This window comes from Bolinopsis microptera, chromosome 7 (genome assembly GCF_026151205.1).
Source record: "Bolinopsis microptera isolate Bmic1 chromosome 7, MBARI_Bmic_1.0, whole genome shotgun sequence".
NCBI classification, from domain to species: domain Eukaryota; kingdom Metazoa; phylum Ctenophora; class Tentaculata; order Lobata; family Bolinopsidae; genus Bolinopsis; species Bolinopsis microptera.
Genome location: NC_087078.1, coordinates 6,070,364 through 6,094,206, shown reverse-complemented (window position 1 = coordinate 6,094,206; position 23,843 = coordinate 6,070,364). Strand labels below are relative to the sequence as shown.

Sequence of the window (23,843 nt, the reverse complement as noted above, 5' to 3'; positions counted from 1 at the left end):
TAAACGAGGATCCGTCTAATTCAGGTAAAATGAGGCACTCTGAGTATCATTACTGTAAGACTGTAAGCTAGAGTAAACCTCTAGTAGAGTAAACCTCCTGTAAACCTCTAGTAGAGTAAACCTCCTGTTCATCTTATTATTGTCTCTTTTTAGCTTCCTCGACATAGCACCTGTGAAAGTGTGAAGGAAGCGACATGCAATAATCAGCTATTTTACAAGACGTGTGTATCTGAACTACATACAATAGTTTACCCGTATTATAGTTGAGGGAACAGGGTGCTAATTGACAGGCTGTTTGCCTGTATGGGGGGCTAGGAACTAGGTAACTCTGCAGGAACTGTACTGTGTACCCTGTCTAGCTATATTGTCTCTCTTTCTCACACATCACAGATGTGTAAAATAATAAGTAGTTAAGTTTAGGTCAACAATTTCTTTGTAACATGCTTTACCGTGTTTAAAATGTGGTAGATATGGCTGCATTTACTGTTTTAGCATGTTGAACTTCTGACGGACTCTTCGAGTAGATTCTAATTTCAGAGGAAACAAGATGTTATAATTTAGAATCCTTAATTAATACATGTGGTATTAGGAAATGAAGGTGGTCTAGCTGCCTTTATCACTAACCCTTCACCTCCCACTTTATTTAGTTTTGATAAGCACAGCGCCTCAACCTCAGGGACGTACTCCATCTCACTTCAGCTGACGTTCACATGAATAGCACACCCTGTAAAATTGAAGGGACCATGACATTGAGCACAAGCATGATTTACAAAACATCAGCAGCTACCGATTAGACTGTCACTTAGGTCAATCACCTCCTAATCACCAACATAAACGGTAAAAACCACACACGCCCAACACAACCAATCAGTCAATCAATCATCCAATCAGTTTTAAATGAGCTGTAGTGAGACTAGACTGCTGGTATTGCAAGTAGATTTAACAGTTTGCAGCCCTGCTTGTGGTTTTAACCAGGGTTTTAAGTTTAAATGCCAGGCCACACCCTGGTGTAGCGACGCGTCAAGTAGTTTAGCAAACGTCTCATTTTAGTAGGCAAATAGGACTGCACAAATTGGTAGTCTCCCTTAGTTAGGGTTAAGTCAAAAGAGATAAACCCACCACGGAGACAGTTTTTAGGGAATTAGGGCTAAATTCCTCAGCCCATACAGACCTATGGTTTTTCTTTACGAGGCTGTAATAACGGTATTTACACAGACGGTCAGCAGATATCAACGCCCTGGATCGTGATTTAATAACTCATGAAGTCTTATCAATGATGAATTGAGTTGGAATTAAGCTCAAAATCAAATTACTGTAAAATAATAACAAACAATCGTTCATGATTTTAATTTAGCCTGAATTAAAGTTTAAACCCTATTGAGGCTTAGTTCTATTATAGTATTATAACCGCCGTCGCAGCTAAATAGTAATTATTTCTATTTGCTCCTAAATAATTGGTCTAAATCCCGGTTTAACGAGTGCATTCCCCGACCTTCCATTCAAAAAGTGTGAATGGACCATACCTTAACACATTTTTCGCTGACAGACGCTTCAAATAAGATTAGCCGGGCAATAGATTTAGCAATTAAGATGTTCCCCGTCAGGAGGGGTCACATGACCAGAGACAACCACCCTTGAGTCCTGAACCAGGTCAAGTGATCAAACTCTACCTCTGAAGTTTAGCCCCAAAGAGTGTTAACAGCCCGGAAAAGTACATAATCAATGGGACTTGGCGCGAGCCAATTTGTCGACCAATTCATCAATCGTATGCGTGTTTTAATTACCACGTTTTGTGATAATCTATAGTAACATCCTGGTCGGGTTATTGGCTAAACGTGACCAGTTAGTTAATGTAATGGACCATTTTCAAATTATGAGTGTCATCATTTCGTTTACTCCTCCTCAATTCGATCAGGAAAATCGAATTTAGCTGACGGAATATTTTGTTGCACGTGTTATGACGAAATAGCCTCGAAGGAAATCTCTTTGTATTTAAATTTATGATGATTAATTTCAAACAGCAGATAAATTCATTTAGGAAAATTTAATTGATTATAATCATTCTAATTATTGGAGCCACAAGTCTGTGGGATTGTTCTTTATAGAGTAGTTACGTATTGTATTGGTACAATGAGCATCCGTTAAACTAATTCATAGTTTGGCTAAATCAGGTTTCATTAATTAACCGGCAACCTATTATATCTTCGTGTAAGAACTTTCATAAACCTTAAAAAAGAGAGGTTTTGAAGTTGGATACTGAAAAGAGAAGAACAGAATATTGGCAAATTGAAATTGTATCGCAGTTAAACCTAACTACATACTTTACCGGACTTTGTTTAAACTTTTAAATGGAAATTAATTGAACGCTCGAAGTCCTAGCGTTCATTTTCATGTCCGTCCAAATTAAGTCGGTCAAAGTTCGTTGAAATTTTTTCCCCGCGAGTATTCCACTACGAACTTATTCATATTGTCCAGGATATGACAATTTTTTGATTTCGGCAAATTTCAATTTTATCATAGGACTAAATTATGTCAACATTTTTACTGCTTATAACGACTGCTTTTTTGCTAACTATATTGAATATCGATCAACAAATTATTTGCTAAAATCGGGGAAAAATTCCCAAAAAGATGAAAATCTTTCGGATTATGAGTGGTTTTGTCTTTTGAATGCCTTGCAACGTTTATTTGAATGTATAAGTTCACGCTATGTCCGGACAAATAACGTCCGATAAGAAACTTTCACAGCTGCAGTTTGAGTTAAGGAGTTACTATACGTTTCATTCTTCACTCTTCAGTCATCTCTCAAGGCCTTATTAAGTTATCAAACCATAACTTATATCTGTAACCGGATATCTTATATCTGGTGAAATCTCCTAATCAGTTCAAGTGACAAAGATGAAAGAGCATCAACACTCTTGACTCTACTAAAGTACTAATCCATGATACCTCCCCTGACTATCTCTAAGTACCTTGTGAAAATAGCCCTGTAATACTAGTCAAAACACCGAACTGTACCACTATGATATCAGTACATAACACGGGTTTCAAGCAGAGAAGCAATTAAGACGCGAGTGAGGTCTGTGATGGTAGAGTGGGCGAGAGCTCTGGTTTCTCGTGCAGTTGGTGAATCAGGCTCGTTGAGCGCGTGCACGTGCACGTGTCACGTGCACACCAGGCTCGTTGAGCTGATGAGCTCCTACTTGATCCCCACTTTACCTCCCGCTAAGGTACTTTGTAAGGTAGGGCAATAATGAGAGCTTCACTGCGTAGAGGTGATTGAAACTTAATTTTCGTGCTTGTTGAAGAGGCGATTACTGGTAAAAGATTAACAGTTGTTATCATCAGTAAAGCAACTAAACTTGAATATAAACTTGTGTCTAGCGCGTGTAAGAGAAATCAAACAAAGATTATATGGATCGGTAGAAATTATATAAACAAATACATTTTACAACAACATCTTTAAAACATTTACAACATCAATTTGATTAAGGGAATTTACAGCGGGTATATCGCACAAGTCCGATGTATTCCAAATATAATACTAGTTGGTGAGCTTAAAAATAGAATTACTTCGGGAGAAAGTAAATAAGTAATAATGTAATCATAAGTTACTAAACTCTAAAGTCATCTCAACTTAGTTTTCTGTGTTATCATTCAACTAGTCCTACAAGATAACATTTGATCTGCCCATTATTTCCATCATCTTCCATCTTCAAATTCTTAAATCAGTCTTTTAATTTATCACAGCGATAACAGTTAGAGTTTCCACAGCAATTGCAGACTCCAGAAGGTCCTCAAGACGCTAGATACGGTCTCCAGATGGTGTTAACCCTCTCAGGTACCGACATCTCGCTGCTGCAGAAGGCAGGTGAAGATGCTGATCTGATAGCTGAGGATATTAGCTGGTGGGGACTGCCGGGGGATAGGGAACCAACACTTCCAATCTCGTCTATAGGGCTGGAACACAGCAGGGGGAGTTTAGAGTTCCCTGCTCCACACAGACTGCTTAAACTTAGCCTGAAAATAGGCGGTGTTAATCATTATAAAACAGGTTGTGCTGTGGTCTTTTTTAAAATATTGACAGAATACGTGAACGAAATTTTCAATTTCAGCCAAGCTTAGTCCAGAAAGAACCATATAAGATAAAAATTACAGTTCCTCTGGATTCGACCAAAGCTTCTATTTTACCGTCGCAGGTCTTTATTTCAATTTTCTGCAGTGGCGTTAGACTCGAAACACGTGGTGAAATTATGTTTACTAACGCTCGAGCAAAATTGCTGTGATAAATGTTGTTCTTTTTTAAGATCAAAGAGTCACTGACTAGTCTATTTTTAGCAGTATATGTCAAATGTCATGCACTAAATACATATATATATATATATATAACAAAATGTGTCAACTTGTCGCGTGCCAAGGTTATAAACATGAACTTACTGGTTTCGTATGATAAGATCAGCTAGTCCTGCTAATTGGAGCGGCAAAATGTTCTTGATCTCATCACTGGATTGTAAAGAAAAGGAAGGTGACAGAGCCGGAGATGGCAAAGTCTTTTGTTCAGGCGACAGCGAAGCTTTTATCGCAATAGGTCTGACGATGTCGGCAACCTTTGTTAGGGATTCTAGAATGCTCTCATCAGACTGAAGTCATAAAGTGGTAAGCACAAAATCAACACAAAAATATTTGATAATTTACACGGCCGAAAAATAAGAATAAAGTAATCAAGAAGTAGAAATAACTAATTCAAAACGGACAGACAATTAACTCAACTAGAAATAACTTGAGATGCTTGCTTACGTTTTGTGGTTTATTTCTGTTGTGGCACTTGCCCGTCTTCCGTTCGTTGGGTCCCGTTCTGGCTCGTTTCACAATGTGACGGATCATAGCACTTGTGGGAACGTGGCGAGGATCGTTAATGTCTTTACCTGGAGAGAGGCGAACTGTTAATATCTATATCGCAAGGTGAACTGTTTATATATTTTTGTGCGTCACTCACAGTGATGCTTATATTGATCAAATAGACATGTGAGTAGATACCGCCGCGATTAGGATTAATCGATTTGGACAGACATGCCTTCTTCAATCCTTTTAATATTAAAATCAATCGAGGATTAATATAATATTAATCTACCTTCTTGAATAGCAGAGCGTCTGATAGCATACTCCAGCTGAGCGGGGGTAGCACCAGATATGAGGTGCTGTTGTCTGATGAACTGTCGTACTCTGTTAGTGGGGCGGTGTCGGAGAGGGTTGGTGGGGTTCCCTGCTCCGTGGGATCCCGCGTATTGCACTACTCCCACATCAGGGTTGTCACTGTATATTGCAACCTGTAATAGGGAACAGTTAGCAAACTTAGATGATAGCCCATTATGTATCATTCTTCATATTAAAGTTCGATTTATATAATTACTAAAATCAACGACGTGATTATTTATTGAAATGAAGAAGGCCTAACTAGCATTGTGAATAATTGATATTGCGTTTGTATATGACAGTGATGGAGCCGTTTTCCAGGGATAGATTTAGTGGGAACTGATGAACCTAGATGTTTAAGTTTGATACTAACACAGCAAAGCTGCTGTCTCCTGGTTATACCAGAGATTTCTATTACAGGGAACATTGAATTAAGAACCGTGCTTGCTTCTGGAAACTTCAAGATTGTTGATAATTACGGACCCCCAGTTGTTGACAACTTGATAAGGTGAACGAAGACCTCTCCCCCTTATCATGCACACATTTGAACGAAACATTACAGTTTTGGGTACAGTTGATATCATTTTGATTCAGTGATGACACAACTGATAACTAACTGACAGGTGCAGCGCGAGCCACACACTGATAAGTGAGCAGCACACAGATATAAGTGGCTGACAAGCCCGGCACGTTCCAGCAACTTCCGATAAGAGCACTGTATCACGTGATAAGAACACAGTATCTGTTAAATGATTGGTAAACCACTTGTCACCAGGTTCCAGTAAACCACCAGCATTGCATCAGGATGTCAACAGTGCACGCTTTTCAGCAAACACACGCTTCTCCCTCCTCCGCACGCTTCCCTAGTCTCGGGATAATCTAATAACAGCTCCCCCGTCAACAGAGTGAAACCTAACCCGAGGAACTGTAAAGTTACAGAAGTTTGCCGCAAAAACCACCCGTCCAAACACGGCAACTATTGAAACTAAATGGTGTTAATTGGTTGTAATGGTAACAAGGCCGGATCTCCTCGCGATACATCCAGTTATAGCCCCCAGACGTGTTCCCCCTGATTGGGGGACTAGCTGAAGCGACACAAGTTCCTATGTCTGGATTGAAACATCTTTTCTACTGAAGAAAAGGTTTTGTTCGGCGGACAGCGATAAGAAATTGAATTATTTCCTGACAATTTAGCATAATGCAATATAAATTGGGACTTGGGAGGTATATGCCCTAAATTTTCTTCGCGTGTTTAGAAAATAATCATAAATTTTCAGCCACAGAATTAAAATTTCATCGTGATAAGGAGGTCTCGGTGATATTTTTGGGGCTTCGACAGGGTGCAGTGGTTGGGAGATGGGGTGTTTATTAGCGAATCATTTTCAAATTATCACGGTCGTTAGACACCATTGTTTCAAAATTTGGAGGTCCCGTCTGAAAGAGTACATACAGGGAAAGGTTGTGGACGATAATATTTCACAAGTAAATTTGCCTCAATATGATTTAAATAAGAAGTGATAATGTCCTGATAAGTTGCGCCTAACATTGTTAGATAGGACAATATATTATGATGGGAATGTTTAGAGAGGGGTCTGAAAGGCGTCCAGTAGATTATGAAAACTTCTCAACTGGTATTCAGAAAACAGGATAAAGTTCGGGGCTAATTTTGACCGCAAGGTCCTGCTGTATACTCTACAGTGTAGGCGTCCACAACTAATATCACTGCTGTGTATTAATGTTTTCAGAGTTTCGTCTATTTTGATATCAATGAGGTTATACTAAATGTTCTCAGCCCGATTCGTGGGTAATTTCGTAAATCTGGGCTAAACTGTTCATACCAAAGCCACCAAATTAATCGAATACTTTACGGTCTTAATAGAGGTTTTTGACCTATCGGCTTACTTTGGGAGAAAATTAGCGCTAATCCGTGCATACGAATGGCAAGGGCTGAAAGGATTTGTGATTGAGCCAATGACCCCCAAATTTCCATCAGACGGCCGGTAAATTTGACAAACATTGTCTTGATGGGACAGTGATATAACATGTACTAATGAGATACTTAAAACCTCTGATCAAACCATTTTGTGAAGAGTCTATCAATTGTCGATATGGCACATGTTACATGATTTGCATATTGTACCTCATCATGAATAAATACTAAATAGGTAAGTACTTGATTGGGTACCAGGTCTGAATGATATCAGGTGCTTCACAAGTTTTCACACGCAGTTATACAATCAAAATCTTGATACAAGTATCTTGTTTTGAAAGCGTGGAACTGGATATTAGGATTGGCGAACTGCTTCTACTTGTAAATACCTTATAAGGCTGTCGTGGTATTATGAGGTGAGCTGGTTTAAACATAGTTCGTAAAAGGAACAGTGACTAAGTGACCCAGAACTACTTAATCAGAAGAGGCTGTCTTTGAGGTTTTGAACGATCGTATCTGCTAGAAATTCTGCTAGAGCTTCAGAAGGCTATGAACAGTAGAAATTAATGAATTAGAGGCTGTGTGTGATGATAGAATCCGCTTGGAACTAAAACAAGACTAACCTTGCAGAGAGCGTAGCAATTCTTCCTCTTTCCAGAACATCCAATTCTAGGAGTGCAACCGTACCTCCAACCGGGGCAATGGAATATCTCTCGAACCAGAAACTAAGGAAAATACTTTGTTAGTTTGGAAAATCGCGAAGTTTTGTCGAGGAAACGTATGTTAATCTAGTTTGAATTTCACGTTGTTTTCCAACAGGTAAAACTTGTATTGGTATCCATAATATAGATTATAGAGGCTAAGTTATGAAGTATGTTGCTGGAATTGTTTAGTTGATTCGACTCCATAGTCAGTGACTTATTCAAACTTATATATCAGACCTACAAGTTACCCCTTTTTCTACTTATCACTATCACAAACATACTCAACACGGAATTTAGCTCTGAATTAATCCTGTAAAAAGTCTTCGTCCGAGAATTTATTCTAAAGCTGCTTGAAACCCCCTATAAGTATAAATAATGATCTGTTGAAAAATTATGATTTGTTGAAATCTCTTTAATCTCACCTGGTTTTCTCGTCTTGATGTGCTGGTGTCTCTGCAACCAAGATGTCCAGTTATTGTAGGTCGAACGTTCTCCTGAAGATCAAACTATGTGTTAGATTTTTACAGAATTATCTTCATCACTTGATCGAGATAATATGTTAAATATGCTCATAAACGGTAACTATTTGAACTATTTGAAGATCAAACAAGCCGTTGGACTTTTAGAAAATTATCGTTATTGTACTTGATTAAGATCCAGATGGTCAAGGGTGTTTATCGCAGTGCGAATTTTATATCGCTTTTAGCAACAAAGGCTTGGATAAGATTTGTTCAGGATGTTCAAAATGGAAAGGTTAAAGAACGAATATATCAGTAGAACCATGCTGAATGCTGATTTGCAAACACCAGAAAAATAAAGTTAAACCAAAAACGTACCAAAACTTCAACGTTTCTTCCGTATATCTTCTGCTCAAAGTTCCAGCTCTGCTGGGACTCAAAGAACCTTGGTAAATCTTTCACCGGGATCTTGACACCACAACCCCATTTAGGGGCATCAGACTTGCATGAACGACACATGTTGTTATCAGATAAAATCAATAACCGCAACAAAGTAACAATAGATGATAAATAAAAAGATTGGTCTGGGTTCAGGCTTCTCTGCGCTTATAACGCGTGACGGCGCTGTCCCTTATTACATCACGCAGGGAAACACATTAGCACTAAACCATGTTTAGACCACGTGATCGCGGTCACGTGACCCGGCTGATATGATTGAGCGTGCGACGTTCTGACGCCCGAACTCTCTGTTAGGGCCTGTTATTTCCTGTACTCTCTAGGAAAACTCTTGTAATGCTAAGTGTAAAAACGTTAATTGGGGGGCCGTTAATTGGTGAATATGAATTGGTTCAAGCTAATTAATTGATGTAGCAATTGTTTAGACGTGTTACTGATTTTGAGCCCCTGAGAAATACGTAATCTGACCTGGAGGAGCTCATGCAAATGAAGGGCAAGGACCGGGATCATCGGATCACCTCACCTGAATCCTGGGAATTGTTCTGCTGACCTAGTCACGTGACTCTGGAGCCAGGGTGTCTAGCTCACAAGTTAATTTCCCCCGCGGCGGGTCTTGTCACAAATCTTAAATCAGTAGATCACGGCACCGCAGTAGAGCGAGATGCTAATTCTAGAACTGTTCTTATCTCAGTCTCTGATAATTCGGCTCCACGATGTCTGACCCAGGTGTTAACCTTGGTCAGAGATGTTCACAGACGAGGGTCTGGGTTCTCTCTCACACTTCATAATTAGATTGAACTTAAAAAGGGGCAGAAAACGCATTCCTTCGTCACTAATCTTAAGTTTTAAGGCTTGAATTATGCTTTTACCTCTGTTCCTCAGTACTGTAAAAATCCGCAATATTTACTCAGTAAGAAATAAAACATATTTGTATCCTTTTTCAACATAAGATAACTAAAACTTAATCATAACTGCGAATTTAGAGAACCTTTGATGATGGTCCTACTGTTGTAGACTCAGCTGTTGTTGGTTCGGCGGATGATGGTTCAGGACTTGAGGGTTCCGGAGTGGAGGGCTGCGGAGTTGAGGGTACCGGAGTGGTTGGTTCAGGGGTTGTTGGCTCCGGAGTGTCTACCTCAGGGGTTACCACTTGGGTGGTTGGCTGCGGGGTGGTTGGTTCAGGAGTGGATGGTTCTGGAGTGGTTGGTTCTGGAGTGGTTGGTTCTGGAGTGGTTGGTTCAGGAGTGGTTGGTTCAGGAGTGGTTGGTTCTGGAGTGGTTGGCTCCGGGGTGGTTGGTTCCGGGGTGGTTGGTTCAGGAGTTGTAGGCTGAGGAGTGGTTGTGGGTTGAGGAGTGGTTGTGGGTTGAGGAGTGGTTGTAGGTTGAGGAGTGGTTGTGGGTTGAGGAGTGGTTGTGGGTTGAGGAGTGGTTGTGGGTTGAGGAGTGGTTGTGGGTTGAGGAGTGGTTGTGGGTTGAGGAGTGGTTGTGGGTTGAGGAGTGGTTGTGGGTTGAGGAGTGGTTGTTGGTTGAGGAGTGGTTGTTGGTTGAGGAGTAGTTGTGGGTTGAGGAGTAGTTGGTGAAGGTGTGGTAGGTGGTTTAGTTGGAGGTGTCCAATCTCTGCACACAATGTTTCGAGCAATTCTAACAAGTCTTTTCAGACACCTTGGAAGATTGAGAAGAGCCACAAGTTCTTTCGCTGTTTGTCCACAAACAATCTCCAACTCTGAAAAGAAAAGCAAGAATCAAACCTAGGGAAATAAGTAATGGAAGCAATTTATAAGACGGTTTGCGTTACATCACAGATCCACAATCTAATTGTTTGGACAGAAAGCAATGTACATGTAACTTGGTAAAAAGATAGATAAGGTTTTACAATTCATGTAAGTACTCTCTCCCAACGACCATAGTGGTCATAAAAATATTAAAGGGAAATTTAGATTGACTATAAATTCTACCAAACGAAGTTTGGCACTTACTGAGCTGATGAAGTTTTCTGATAATCTTCCAGATATCCCAAAACTGCACTTTATCAGCAGCTTCCAATGGACAACCCTCCAACAGTTGATCATAGTCCACATCTACTGATAACTCCACCATAACTTCTTCATAGTCTACCTCCGGCAAAACGCTGAAAGCGTAAGACAGGCCAAGACAGGCCAACAGTACGACACAAACCAGTTTCATCTTGTTAGAATGAGCCAGCCGGTGCCGAAGAAGTCATTTATAAAATATATTCCTCACGTGCTGCCACGTCTACTGCTCTACTAGACCAGAGTTGTGAACTTCATTTCACAGGTTGATGTAAACCAACTGTTAAACTTCAATTGTCTCAAAAGACTAAACAGTTTTTATTCTGATTCTTCTAATTTAATGCTTAATCAAATTAACACGGTCAGTGATCACAACTCGCTGGATTCTTTACAAAGAAAATAATTCGATGGATGGTGACAAGTGTCCCTTTTCAAAGGAAAGAATTGAAGTATGCTCTTTTATAGTTTTATAGAGTAGTGTGAAAGCTGACCAAAGGCTTGGATGACAGGAAATTAAAATCGATTAGTAAGACATTGATTGGTGATGTGATTTTGTAGTCTAATCAACCATTATTCTAGTAAACCTGATTAGGGAATTTAAGAGAGCCGTCTGAATAAAGCTAAGTTACAACTTAAAGCCGTTATAAATATCAAAATTTCAGCTCCAGAGCTTATTGTTGTCCCATCTCCCAATCTTTATAGAAAAGCGATTTTTGACCACATTGTTCGTCACGTCAATAAAAAGGACAGTGTAATTAAAGATAAGTTAACAGTTAAAACTTGAAGCCATGAAGTATTAAGATATCTTTTCCGGTAATTATTATTTCACCTACTTTCCTAGGAAAGCAATTTTCGACCTGTTATTCTTTCAACACCCATGAATTAGACCTGTCATATTAACAATTAAGGTACTTGAACAATAATCATTGGAACAGATAAATTGAGTCAGCAAACTTTAGGCTAGAAACTTTATTGAATTGAAATAATCATTCCACGTAACAACGTCTTCTTCAGTTCTGTAATAAAATTGTTAAACATATGTAAAAATTAACGACAGAAAGAAATTTAAAATAACATTAAAACAAAAACAGAGAAATAAAATTTACGAAATATGACCCAAAAATGTAATTGCAAAAAATGTCAAAACAACAAAAAATACGACAAGAAGAATTAAGAAATGTAAGCTAATACAACTAAATACTGTACTACTCATGATACTAAACTAATTAGTAAACGTAAAACTGGTTGTTCAGAATTCACAGTTCATGTGTAAAAACTAATGATAAAATCAGCACTTAAGCAACGATAACTCGGTTGTCATGGTTACCATCCAAGATAGTCCTATCAATACATTATTGATTACATGAACTGTGAATTCTGAACAACCAGTTTTACGTTTATTAATTAGTTTAGTATCATGAGTAGTACAGTATTTAGTTGTATTAGCTTACATTTCTTAATTCTTCTTGTCGTATTTTTTGTTGTTTTGACATTTTTTGCAATTACATTTTTGGGTCATATTTCGTAAATTTTATTTCTCTGTTTTTGTTTTAATGTTATTTTAAATTTCTTTCCGTCGTTAATTTTTACATATGTTTAACAATTTTATTACAGAACTGAAGAAGACGTTGTTACGTGGAATGATTATTTCAATTCAATAAAGTTTCTAGCCTAAAGTTTGCTGCTTCAATTTGTTCGCAAGTTAAGAGTCTAAAGAGAAATTCTCCAAGAGAAATCAAGTTCAAATGCGACTCATAAATATAGCCCCCTTGAACTAGATAAATTGAGAATATCTTTTATTCATCTTATACATCACTTGTATTTAACAGCCTGCTAAGATCCGGCGAAGAGGAGAATTGCGACAAGGTATTTCACCTGTGCCAGTTGGCATGTCGTCAAGAGTTTTGGTCCATGATTACGTATCGAATTTAGCTTTAAAGCTTTAAGTTGATTATTAAGATCCACAAATTTTAATAAATTTAACGATAAGATTTTACGTCGAATGAAAACCCAAGCTAAAATGGAAAATAAAGATATAACCAACATATTTTATCAATGTAATATTCATTGAGAGTCAGTAGGTTCCTGAGAGGTTACAGGCTAGCTGGTGCAGAGGAGGTTGGTAGAGGTGGGGGAGTGGTGGTTTGAGGTGGAGTGGTAGTTGGTCTAGGAGGGGTTGTCGGATTTGTCGTTGGTGGTGGAGTGGTAGTGGGCTCAGGACGTGGGGCAGTGGTGGGTGGTGGGGTGTAAGTAGGTGGGATGTAGTCCTGGCAGATGATGTTGCGAGCAACATGGACAATGTTCCTCAGGCATCTCGGAAGAAGCAGAAGATCCAACAGCTCGGTTGTTGTTGCGCTACATATTAATTCCAGTTCTGAAATAATATTAGTTAACGAATTTTCTAAAAATTCACTTGCATTTTCTAGTATAGTTGAACTTTTCATCTTGAAGTGAAATAAATGCTTCATATTATTTAGCAGTTAAGGTGTGGACTAGCCACACCTGACGAAAACGCTTTCGGTCCATTACATAATACTTAAATATAAATATGAAAAATTTGCGATAAAATAGACAAAGTTTATCGGCAAAATTTACGTGCTTAATGTCAAATAAGCTTATTTTTCTGCAGAAATAGATTGTTCAAAGAAACCTTTAAATTTGGTAAAAGTTTGATGAACCTCTGCATTGGTTCTAAATCTAACACTTCTTAGGGCGTAGTTGACTTACCATAGTAATAGCTATAGACACCTTGTGGCGTCAATATAGCTATGACGGTGCTATTCGAATCGGTAGTAACTGTCTATCCATTCAATATAAGTATTAAAATATTGCCAACTATGTTGCCTCAGTCAACTGGTGTTCAGCGTCAAATCACCTTACAGTTACATACCGCTTAAGTAATTTCAGTATTTTGTTAGGTATTTAAAAGTAATTTGTCTTAACAGGATATTAATTCCATATTCCATCAACACTTTCCAAGAGCTCTCCTTCAAAGTTTCTGTAATTTTGCCACCTTTACGTAACACGGGTGACCTATTATTTGGTACCTTCCAAAGCTCTTATATCACTTTTTATGAGTAGACAGATCAACAATAAAGTTAAAAACTGTTGAGTTAATCTCACCGTGGTAGTGCCCTCGTTTCGTCATGACTTTTAGCACGATGTTTGATGTTTTTAAAATATAAGCATCCTGGATCAGCTCCAATTGTTATCTGGTCTATATGTCTCTTATAAATGTCTCTTATAGGCCATGTCTCACCTCCATTAAGCCATAACTCATCTTTTACTCATCTCACTCCAACCAAGTAGTTGTCTGACCCTGTTAGCGCAACTCTTCCCAACAGATGATCAGGCTTAACAATTCTCGGAGCCGACTTCTATAGTCTGGCTACTTCTAGACAAAGAAGCCACTCGTGACCGGACAGTCTGGATAAATCTCCTATATTTCAGTTCAAACCTACATGTTCACACTCCGTAGTTATAACTTTATAATCTTGTGTTGTGTTACCTGACTTAATCCTCTCTGTGGTGGGATGTAATCTAGATTCTAGCTACAACCACCCTGCCTAGAAGTAACTTTATAGTTTAGCTGGAACCCTGCCTAGAAGGCCAGCTGATCCTTGAACTACAAACTTACTTTTAAATAAAATCCAAGCATTTTATCTAAGATTAGATCTCTAAAAAGTAACCTCACTTACTCAGACGACGGAGGGCTTTTAAGATGCCGAATATATCCAAAAACTGCAGTTTGTCAGTATCTTCAAGGTCACAGCCCTCTCCAAACTCTTGCCCTGATAATTCTTCCACCAGCACCTCATACTCCGTCTGTGGTAGAACACTAAATCCTTGGCAAAGCAGGGCTAGACAGGACAGCAGAACAAAACAAAACAGTTTCATCTTGTGAAATATGTGAGACAATTCAATGGAGAACTAGATTCTGATCTGAATTGCCCACCACTGCACCGGTTTTATAGAATCTGGTGCGATGGGAGTACCATGTAAGAAATAGCAAGTATTCGATTGTGTCTGTAGCCCATAGCTGGAGTTTTATGCAATAAGTGCGATCATGAACCATATAGATCTTTTTATAAATCTCAGCCTTGCATTTTAGAGTTCTTTTTTCACGTACTGTAGAAACCATTTTTGTCATACCTGGTACCTTTCGAAAGAATAAAAGATTTTCAGTTTCAAGATGATAGATGTTTCGTAGAGTTGTTATTTTCAAATAATAGATCCACCTGCTCCAGTACGTTTCATATCTGCAGCTTTAATATCCGGGTCCGGTCCGGTTTCCAAAAATGTGGCCGGGTACTCAACCAGAAATTTAAAAAAAAAAAGTGTTTTTAAAACCTGAAATTCATATTTTTCGTCAAACCTTTCAAAAAATGCTGTTTATGAAATATCGAGGTTTCATAATCCTTTTATAAAAAACGATAAGTCTAGTATTGTATATTGATTCTATAATTCTAAGAAATTTGAGAAAGTGCAGTTTCTATCCCCACCAAAGTCAAATTTGTAAGCACTCACGCGCATTATATCCAAATGTGATTTTACATTTTCGCATTGGATCGTTGCGCATTGGATGGTTGCTATGCCCTGCAGCATTACAATTTATTCCTTCAATTGAGACCTTCGCCCCGCGCATTTAAGCTACTCGTCTGTTACCTTTCAGGCCAAGCAAATTTGTTGCTCATTACACTTCTCTTGAATCAGCTTACTGGGCCGCGCTCAGCCTGTCATTCCGCCTAATCTCTATAAATTTATGAACATGATAGCCTGAGGTCCCCAGGTAAGAATCAGCAATTATTGTTTAACATTCGATCAATTATTCTGTCTTATTTTGTTCCATTTTAAACTGTACGGTCAGTTGTGAGTTGTTGCTTATTACTTTATTATAATACTTCTCTTAAATCAGCTTATTGCTGAATTCGGTTTCTTGCACTTATATAATATTTTGCTTCCTAACTGGTATGTTAGGAAGCAAAAAAGGCTGTTTAATGTAACTTCAGGAAGGCGTGACTGTGAAAATAGAATTGAGAAATAGTTGAGATAACTACGCGCATTAATGCTAAAATGTGATGCTTTTGGCGGAGATATAAACTGCACCATTTGAGAATAGGTTCTTTTTATTTTATATTCGTTTGATAATGATCAGGTTTTGCAAAAAATTTCAAATTTTAAAAGTCAAAATAAGTATCATCAAAATTTGATATTACGTATAACATAACATTTTTTTTTGTATTATATAAAATTTTTTTAGTATAAATACATTAAAATAGTTATTTTGAATTTTGAAAATATTTTGAATTTTGAAAATATTTTTAATTTTAATCATTACGTACCAAAATTTAAAATATTTTTAAAATTCAAAATATTTTCAAAATGCAAAATAACTATTTTAATGTATTTATGTGAATTGCTTTATAAAAAAACTTGCTATTACAATTCAGAAATGATTCGCCTTCCATACACAAACATAAAAATCGGTGTACAAAAGTTACTATTGAATCATTATTCATATTGAAACGACTTCAGTATAATTATTTCGCTGCAGTGGTGACTAATATACAAAAAGTCGATGGGTCCAGTGACACGCGAATGAAAAGCCTCTATTTTGAGTATCATTATTCATATTGAAACCACTAAATGGCACCAATAGAATTAATGAACAAAGTTAATCTAAGAACTTCGATGAGGACTCACATTAACAGGCTTAAATCCTTGATTCTTGCCCAGAAGTTGGCATTTCTTCAGAATTAGAACTTTATTAACAATGGCTCAAGCCTTTGAAGGTGAACTTTATTGGTCTACACTTCTCTGATTTCACAAGACCAACCCTGCTACAATTTTGAATGAGTGGCTTCTCCTCAATTTCAGCTGCTAATATGTCTTCGTCAAGTTGCTCCAATACTTCTTCAGGCTTTTCCCTCATGCCATAGATGACAACATTAGTCCACTTGTTCTTTAAACTTAAGAGAGTGGAATCGCATCCGGCTCGCAAATAATGGCTATTTTGACTTAAAATTTTCTTGTTTACTCACTAAGAATCGAACAAACATTATTAGATTTCAGCCAGGACAATTCCACACAAAATCCACGCGGTTTCAAACAAGCTACCCTTTACACTAACTCTTTAAAAAGAGGGTCGCACCGGGTACCGTGGCAGGAAACCCTGTCAGAACCCACCAGATTCTTTCTTCCCCGTACTTCTGTCCTCTGAGATGTACGGTTTCTGAGAAGCCAGGAAACTGTGTCCCGTGAAGTGGGCTAAGCTTCATCGGTTGTTCAGGAGTTCCCGCGGTATGACACCTGCTCCGTCGCCCAATCATCAGCAGATTTCATCCCGGGTCTGATATATGCCGAGTCTGATGTATGCCGACTCGTTAGAGAACTATTTGGGGAAGGGTCATTTTGTCTAGCAGACCTGATGTAACTTTGTGTTTAACAGCTCTGACAGGAAGCAGAGCTCCTTGTAGGACTTCCCTTTGTATCATGTAGTAAGCCAGAACAACATGGCAAGCGGACCCTTCACCTTATGTAATGTTGTTACTTACTGATAGGTCAAAGTTGGATCATCAAAACATCCGTTCTACATTTCGGTGCGACATTATATTAAACCTTTGCTCTGTCGACACGCACTAACTATGTTTATGGAGGAGCTGACATCATTTGTAAATGTAAGGCAACATCCTGAAACCGTCATTTCGTATCAGTGTTCCCGAGCACGGTTTTGGCTGGTACAAGGTTTAAGGAAACGGCGCTCTCGCGGTATCGGCCACAAAGCTTGCTTTGACGTTTTTTATAAACTTTTTTAACATTTAATAATTAACGTTTTGTTAAATTTAATCCTTAATTATTCGGAGCTTTACATTCAATTAATATTTCTTTGACCTACTCGGGTATGTTGATTAAGTTTTGGTTAGGTTTTGGTTAAGTTTCGATGAGGATTTATTAGGGTTCCGATAGTTGGTCAATGATATATGCCATGTTCAATTCCTTGTCATAAATCTGATCATTATCTGACTAAAAATATTTATTTTTTGTTGACATATCGGCCGAATAGAACAAGACAACAACTATTATTTATATTAAACACTTCAAGTAATTTTTATCAATAATTTTGTCCAAACCTTATCACTATGCCATTTATAATGAACGTAAAAACGGCTTGGTATTATGATCGTTAGCCATATTTGCTGAATAATACAACTACTATTATTTATATTAACACTTCAAGTAATTTTTATCAATAATTTTGTCGGCCAAACCTTATCACTTTGTCATTACTCATTTGTTATGAACGTAAAAACGGCATGGTATTGTAGTCACTATTATCGTTAGCCTTTCCTCGTTACTTGATGGAGCAACCTTAGAATCTAAATTAAATTTTAACATTACATATTATTAGCATATTAGTTTAATATTATAAAATCAAGTGATGAAGCAGTACAAACTACGAATCGAAACATTTTTTAGCAACTTTTGTGGTAAAGAGTCCTTTTCAATATCTGCAACTACACCTCGAAAAACCTTTGTGCACACCTAATAGTAATACATGTCGGCGTCTTTTCATTTCGTAACTGTTGTTTGCGGTCTAATCAATAAAAACAGGAAACCCCTCGATGGAGCCTCTTTTATTTGGCTTTGCCCAAATAAAGTTTAAGTAGAAAATTGATTTCTTTATTATTGCAATTTACAGTACTTATATCATGAGCATGACCAGCACTTCCTTACTGAGAAAGAAAGTGACAGAGTACGACTTCTCAGTTATAGCAGGTTATGCGAGTCTAAATTGCTTGTCTACTTTTCATAAATGTTTAATTCGCCATTGTTCTGACTTTCTGCTCTGCCGAATTGCAGGGTGTCTCAAAACCAAACGTGCTTGTTTTGTTTTGTGTTAAGCTTAGTTGTAACGACGAACCGTTATAATAATATGGCGACAGATAATTGGGAACTGTGCATCTTGATTAATCCATTCCAATTATATATCATATTCCATTATTTGCAGTTTGTTACGATTTATTTCATTTGACCTCACTTTTCTATTTAGTTTTGATATATTTTCTAGTAGTTATGTTTTCAGGAGTTCCCATTGGGGTTTTTATTTTTAACTGATTATGATGTAGATAATAAATTAGTCCATTAGAGACAATCCCCTCACGATGGGCTTTCAATCAATTGCTTAAAATTAGTAAAATTGATATTTTTCAAGTTAAACTCCCATGCAAGCTACAGCAATGCCCCTCATGATTTCAACAGCTAGCTTTATATGATTTATTTATCAATTGGATTTTACCTCATAGATCTCCCCATCCAATTAACTATAGTTTTAATTCACCGTTAGATGATAAACTGGATGTCACAGTAATAAATTTTGAATTTTGAAAAAAATGTTTCATCGCTTGTAATAAAAGCGATTTTGAGTTTAGAATTCAGCTAAGTGTAGGAGGGTACATACGAAACCTCCTAAACTTCAATTTCTTATTTTTCTGCCCGCACAGCACGGTTATCAACGCTGACCTGACCTGGAAGGCTCTCACTAACTTGCTTCAGTGCAAAAGTTAAACTCTTAACATTTTGGCACAGAATATTCGAGCAGTTTTAAATCACTTAACTCACATCTCTTTCATCGATTCATCATGTCATAAGTTTCATACTTTTATGTGTTCCCTGGGGTTAATTATAACGTTATAACATTCTCGAGTTAGTATTATCGATTAAACAAAGCTCTTTTGATATAATATATAAATGCAGCAACTTGTGTTAACTGCCTTCTTAAGCCTGATGGTGGCGTTGCAAAATGGACTTTTGTTTTAACATAATGCCAACTTGCTAAAAATGAATGGCTGATTTACAACCGCAATGGTAAATGGTAAAAAGCCTAGGAGTAAGCCGTATTATCCTTTTTGGCAAGGTATTAGGTAAGTTATATTAGCTACTTGCATGGAGGTAAATTGTAAATAATTTGTCTCGTCCAGCAACTAATCTGACCGGGTATTCAACCGACCTTGATATCCATTGCAGTGTTAACTTTCTGTTGTTTTATTCTTTGCGAAATGGCCATTTGTTTGCAGCATTTTAACCATGATTGCTTTAACTTTAAAGGACTATAAAGGAGGATATAAGTATCAGCCGTTAAGAGGGGTCTGAGAAACTATTTACGAATTAGTTGTCGTTTAATCATTTTCTACCAGGGTCTGGGTTGTACTCGAAGTCGAATAAAAAATAATTGATATAAATTGTAAAAGGTCCTGAACATTCTTCCAGGAAAATCCTTCAAAAATTCTTTCTTTTTGATCGGCCAGATTGCCAGAAAAATACGGACTTGAAGTTGAACGCCTGGCACTTGAACAAAAGTATAAATTCTGTAAAAATTACTGCGTTACTATATTAATATATGATGAATATTTGACTTAAGGAGGGGTTAATAAACCTTGCTTATATCGGTAACACGTGGATCAAACCTTGAATTATCAGACCTATAACCATGATCCCTTACGTTGAGTTATGTAAGCTAATTGTTGAGTTTATCTCCACCTACAAGAGTTGAGATATATTATTGTAATCAGTTGTTGTCACAAATTTATAAACTTAAAGGATTCCTTGCTACTACCGTCCTGCCCGAGGTTGTAACCGACGACAACTGGATTAGTATAATTTGTTGTTCAATTCTAACGAAGCTATGAGTTATCTGATCTCGGACCATGTACTATTAGTTTAGATGAAGGAATGTGAAAATAAAGGGAAAGTTAGCACTTCAGAACTTTATATATATTCTATAACGAGTAACGACCAAGTAGTTTCGAAATCCCAAAAGTTGGCTTCGAAGTCAAATCTAGGAGCTGGTAATTGGTTCATGAAACGTTTTATCTTAAGAAATCGTATAACTGCGCTTCTAATAAACTTTACGAAAGACAGATGCTGAATGATTGTCAGATAATTGGCTCGAAACGCACTATGATTAACATTAAATCAAATAATTAGTGCGACTGACAAGCTTTTAATGGATAATCATTCTTCAGCGTACTTCCATCATCCACAAAACAAATAATGTCAACAAAAAATGTCTACTTTATTTTTAAGCAGTAAATAAATAGCGGTAAATAGTAGTAAATAAATAGTATCCGAATGTAATCAGCTCCCTTTCAGTTCCCGTAGTACTCCAATTCCTCTACACTCTCTGTAGAGCCCTGAAACGAGAACTCGGGCTCCACACAGCCGAATAATGACGATACATGTTTTGACACTTGACAGTGACTCTGGGGCTTCATCGGTCAGTATTGGAAGCTGATCAATTTAATGTTATTGCTGTCAAGAAAACGATTAGGTCCACAACCCCTGCCTGTATTCACCTGAGACCCTGATACTGCTTTCCCAACATCCCTCTCCATAATTCTCGGGTTAAAAATCCAATAATTACAATCGTAAAAGTTAACCAAATAGTTAACGTTCCGTGGAGCACTTTTCCAGCAGTTCAGCTAATATTCGGGGTGTGGATCGTGTCAATCTGCCACCCTTCAATCCTTATACCTAGCTATAAAACTGTAACGGTCTACGCGGAGTGGCTTTGAAGCAGTACATAAGGTCACACTAATAGAACTAATATAAAGTATACTATAAAAAGAGTTTTAAGTCTTTATAATAGAGCTCGTTTTTATAGAAGCAGAGGAATCCTCACAACGAGGAATAGTAGCCTCACAAACTGCTAATCCTTGAAGCATCTCATTCCGGTCATGACGCTCAATTTAATTTATTTAACAGCGCCGCTACTAATTTTGCTTCATTTCTTCGTTATGTTACTCCGACAGTATAGGCTATACTGTAGCTATTCGCTAATTGTGCAAGTAGCAATAAATAATTTGGTGAAAGGTCAAGTTACGTTTCATAGCAATGCTTTTGGTTTAACGGCTCCTCGACTCCACGTAAATTTGTTGTGGTGCCGCCCTGGTGCGTTATGGTGTATTCGTGAAATTGTCTTGTTAAATATACAGACATTACGTTTAAAAATGAATAGTAATGGGCGGAGTTGGAAATTAATGAACAACCTGAAATTAAAAAAACTGGAAACGTGATAACTACAATAGTTAGTAATTAAGTTAGTAATTAAGTATACTTCAGTAACAACAGCTCGAGCTCACCCATTCGCAGCTGGCAAATTAAGCGACTATTTCGGATTCTATGGTGTTTGACATCTTCCGTACGTCTGCGAGTTTTTACTGCTTTATGCCGATTGTATCAACACACAATAAAATAATGCTTATCCTTGTTTGGTAACAGATTTTACGGTTGGCTACCAACGCGTTACTTACAACTTTATAATAAGGTGCGAATAGATCGATTACTGTCAGTTCCCGGGATAACTTTTAAATTCTGTCTCTTCGAGTTCCTCATTTTGGCACCTTTGTCCTGTTGTTTGGTAGGTATTTACTGTATAAAGTGTCACTACTAAAGTTATCCCGAACTTTCCTGCTTGCAGATTAAATCGTTTACTGAGAAATTCTTGTGGGATTTGCTGTGTACATCTTCTTTGAAATAATATTCATAACCTTCCATCATCCATGGCTTCAAAAGAAAATGCGAGAATTTTATGGACTTTTTGTCAGATTCTCATTTTATTTCTTTGAGTATTTCTTTGAGTACGATTCTTCGTTTCGGGCTAGCCGTTATTTTACTCAATCTTTCCCGACGTTACTTCAGGGACCGGTCCTGTCACAGACAGGAACCGGGCACTATTTCTGTGACAATCTTTACACCTCACTCCTCAGTGCCTCATAGTCGACTGCCGATATGTGTTTGTAGTATTTTCTTTTTGACTGATACTGATCTTTAGCGCAGTTCGAAAATACTTTGATTTCAATTTGTTTTTAAGTTTCTTGTGAGTTTCTCCTAAGTTTATACATAAAGTCACCGCGCCTAGTAAAGAAACCCTTATAAAGACGTTGTTTATCACCCTGTCTCCTACTACCCATATTACATAATGTGAAATCCTATCTAAGTTTGCTAGGTTATCTCCACAAGGTCAGAAGGGTTATCTCACTCGTTCACGGACCATCAGACCCACACGAATGCGTACAATTAACCTAGTTTTCCTCCTTGACGCCATAAGGAGTTAAAGTGCGTCAAACTGTTACCTACAAGGCAACGGAGAATTGTCTACCCAACTCTAACAGTTAGGACTCCAGCATACTCAAACTGTTGAAAGATATTATTCGACTCACATTTACAATTGTCTCCAAATTTGACTTCTTACAAGGAATATGGTTAATATCATATTACACTAAGATATTTACAATTGTCTTAAAATTTACAAGGAGATTTACAAGGAACAGGGTTAATACGACATACACTCAGGATATAACCAGTTCTCTGCAGTATAACTATATATTAAGAGTTTAGCTGTATTACAAGAGGTTATATAAAGAGTTTAGTATTGGGCAGGTGGCGAGGTGTGTTAACTGCAAGTACAGGCATGCAGAACAGAACATTGCTCACGCCTCTCACTTTTTAGGCGTGTCTACAGGAAGTTAGTACCTCTAAAGAATTGAGAGGAGTATGACTAGGAGGGAGGGTCTTCAACACTTTTAGTCTCAGGACTCAGAACCATGGTAAAATTCCAAGATTCTCAGTGTGCATGACCAACATAGCAACAACTTCTTACGATAAGTCGGTACGCACATGCCCAGAACAATTCTAAAACGTTGTTGTGATGGCTTTGAACAGGAAGTAAACACCATTGGAACTATGTTTTTTTGGTGGTTTGCCTACCTCTGGGGTATGGCAGTCCTGTGGGAGGATGCCGGTGGAATCAAGATGTGTAGTCAATGATGATGGTAAGTGTTGTGGGGTGTTTCATAGATGAACGCTTAAGTGGTGGCTGAGTGTGGAAGAGAGGCGAAACAAGACGGCGTTAAAATAGTCGCTATGTTACGCCTGTCTGGTCCAACTCCTCTGGCACAATTAAGCGCTTTGTGTGGTTTGCAAAGTTGACAATTGTAGAGATGTGTTGGTTGTAGAATATGTCATTGACAGAGAGGTAGTAGTCCCGGAAATATTGACCTCTTATTTGGGCAATA

At 37.7% G+C, this 23,843-nt stretch overlaps 3 protein-coding genes across 3 annotated transcripts in view; 1 reads left to right on the top strand and 2 right to left on the bottom strand.

The window, feature by feature from the left end:
* Nucleotides 1-23,843, top strand: part of LOC134818955 (uncharacterized) — a 63,841-nt gene that overhangs the window by 10,255 nt on the left and 29,743 nt on the right. The window lies entirely within an intron of this gene.
* On the bottom strand, nt 3,265-8,851 carry LOC134818562 (uncharacterized). The gene is made up of 7 exons (XM_063828178.1): nt 8,664-8,851; nt 8,250-8,321; nt 7,747-7,848; nt 5,132-5,327; nt 4,798-4,925; nt 4,438-4,640; nt 3,265-4,020 (listed from the first exon to the last, which is right to left on the bottom strand). The coding sequence occupies exons 1-7, from the start codon at nt 8,802-8,804 to the stop codon at nt 3,798-3,800; spliced, it is 1,065 nt and encodes a 354-aa protein (XP_063684248.1). The 5' UTR covers nt 8,805-8,851; the 3' UTR covers nt 3,265-3,797.
* Nucleotides 9,669-11,007, bottom strand: LOC134818563 (soluble scavenger receptor cysteine-rich domain-containing protein SSC5D-like). Its single transcript, XM_063828179.1, has 2 exons — nt 10,717-11,007; nt 9,669-10,463 (listed from the first exon to the last, which is right to left on the bottom strand). The coding sequence occupies exons 1-2, from the start codon at nt 10,922-10,924 to the stop codon at nt 9,721-9,723; spliced, it is 951 nt and encodes a 316-aa protein (XP_063684249.1). The 5' UTR covers nt 10,925-11,007; the 3' UTR covers nt 9,669-9,720.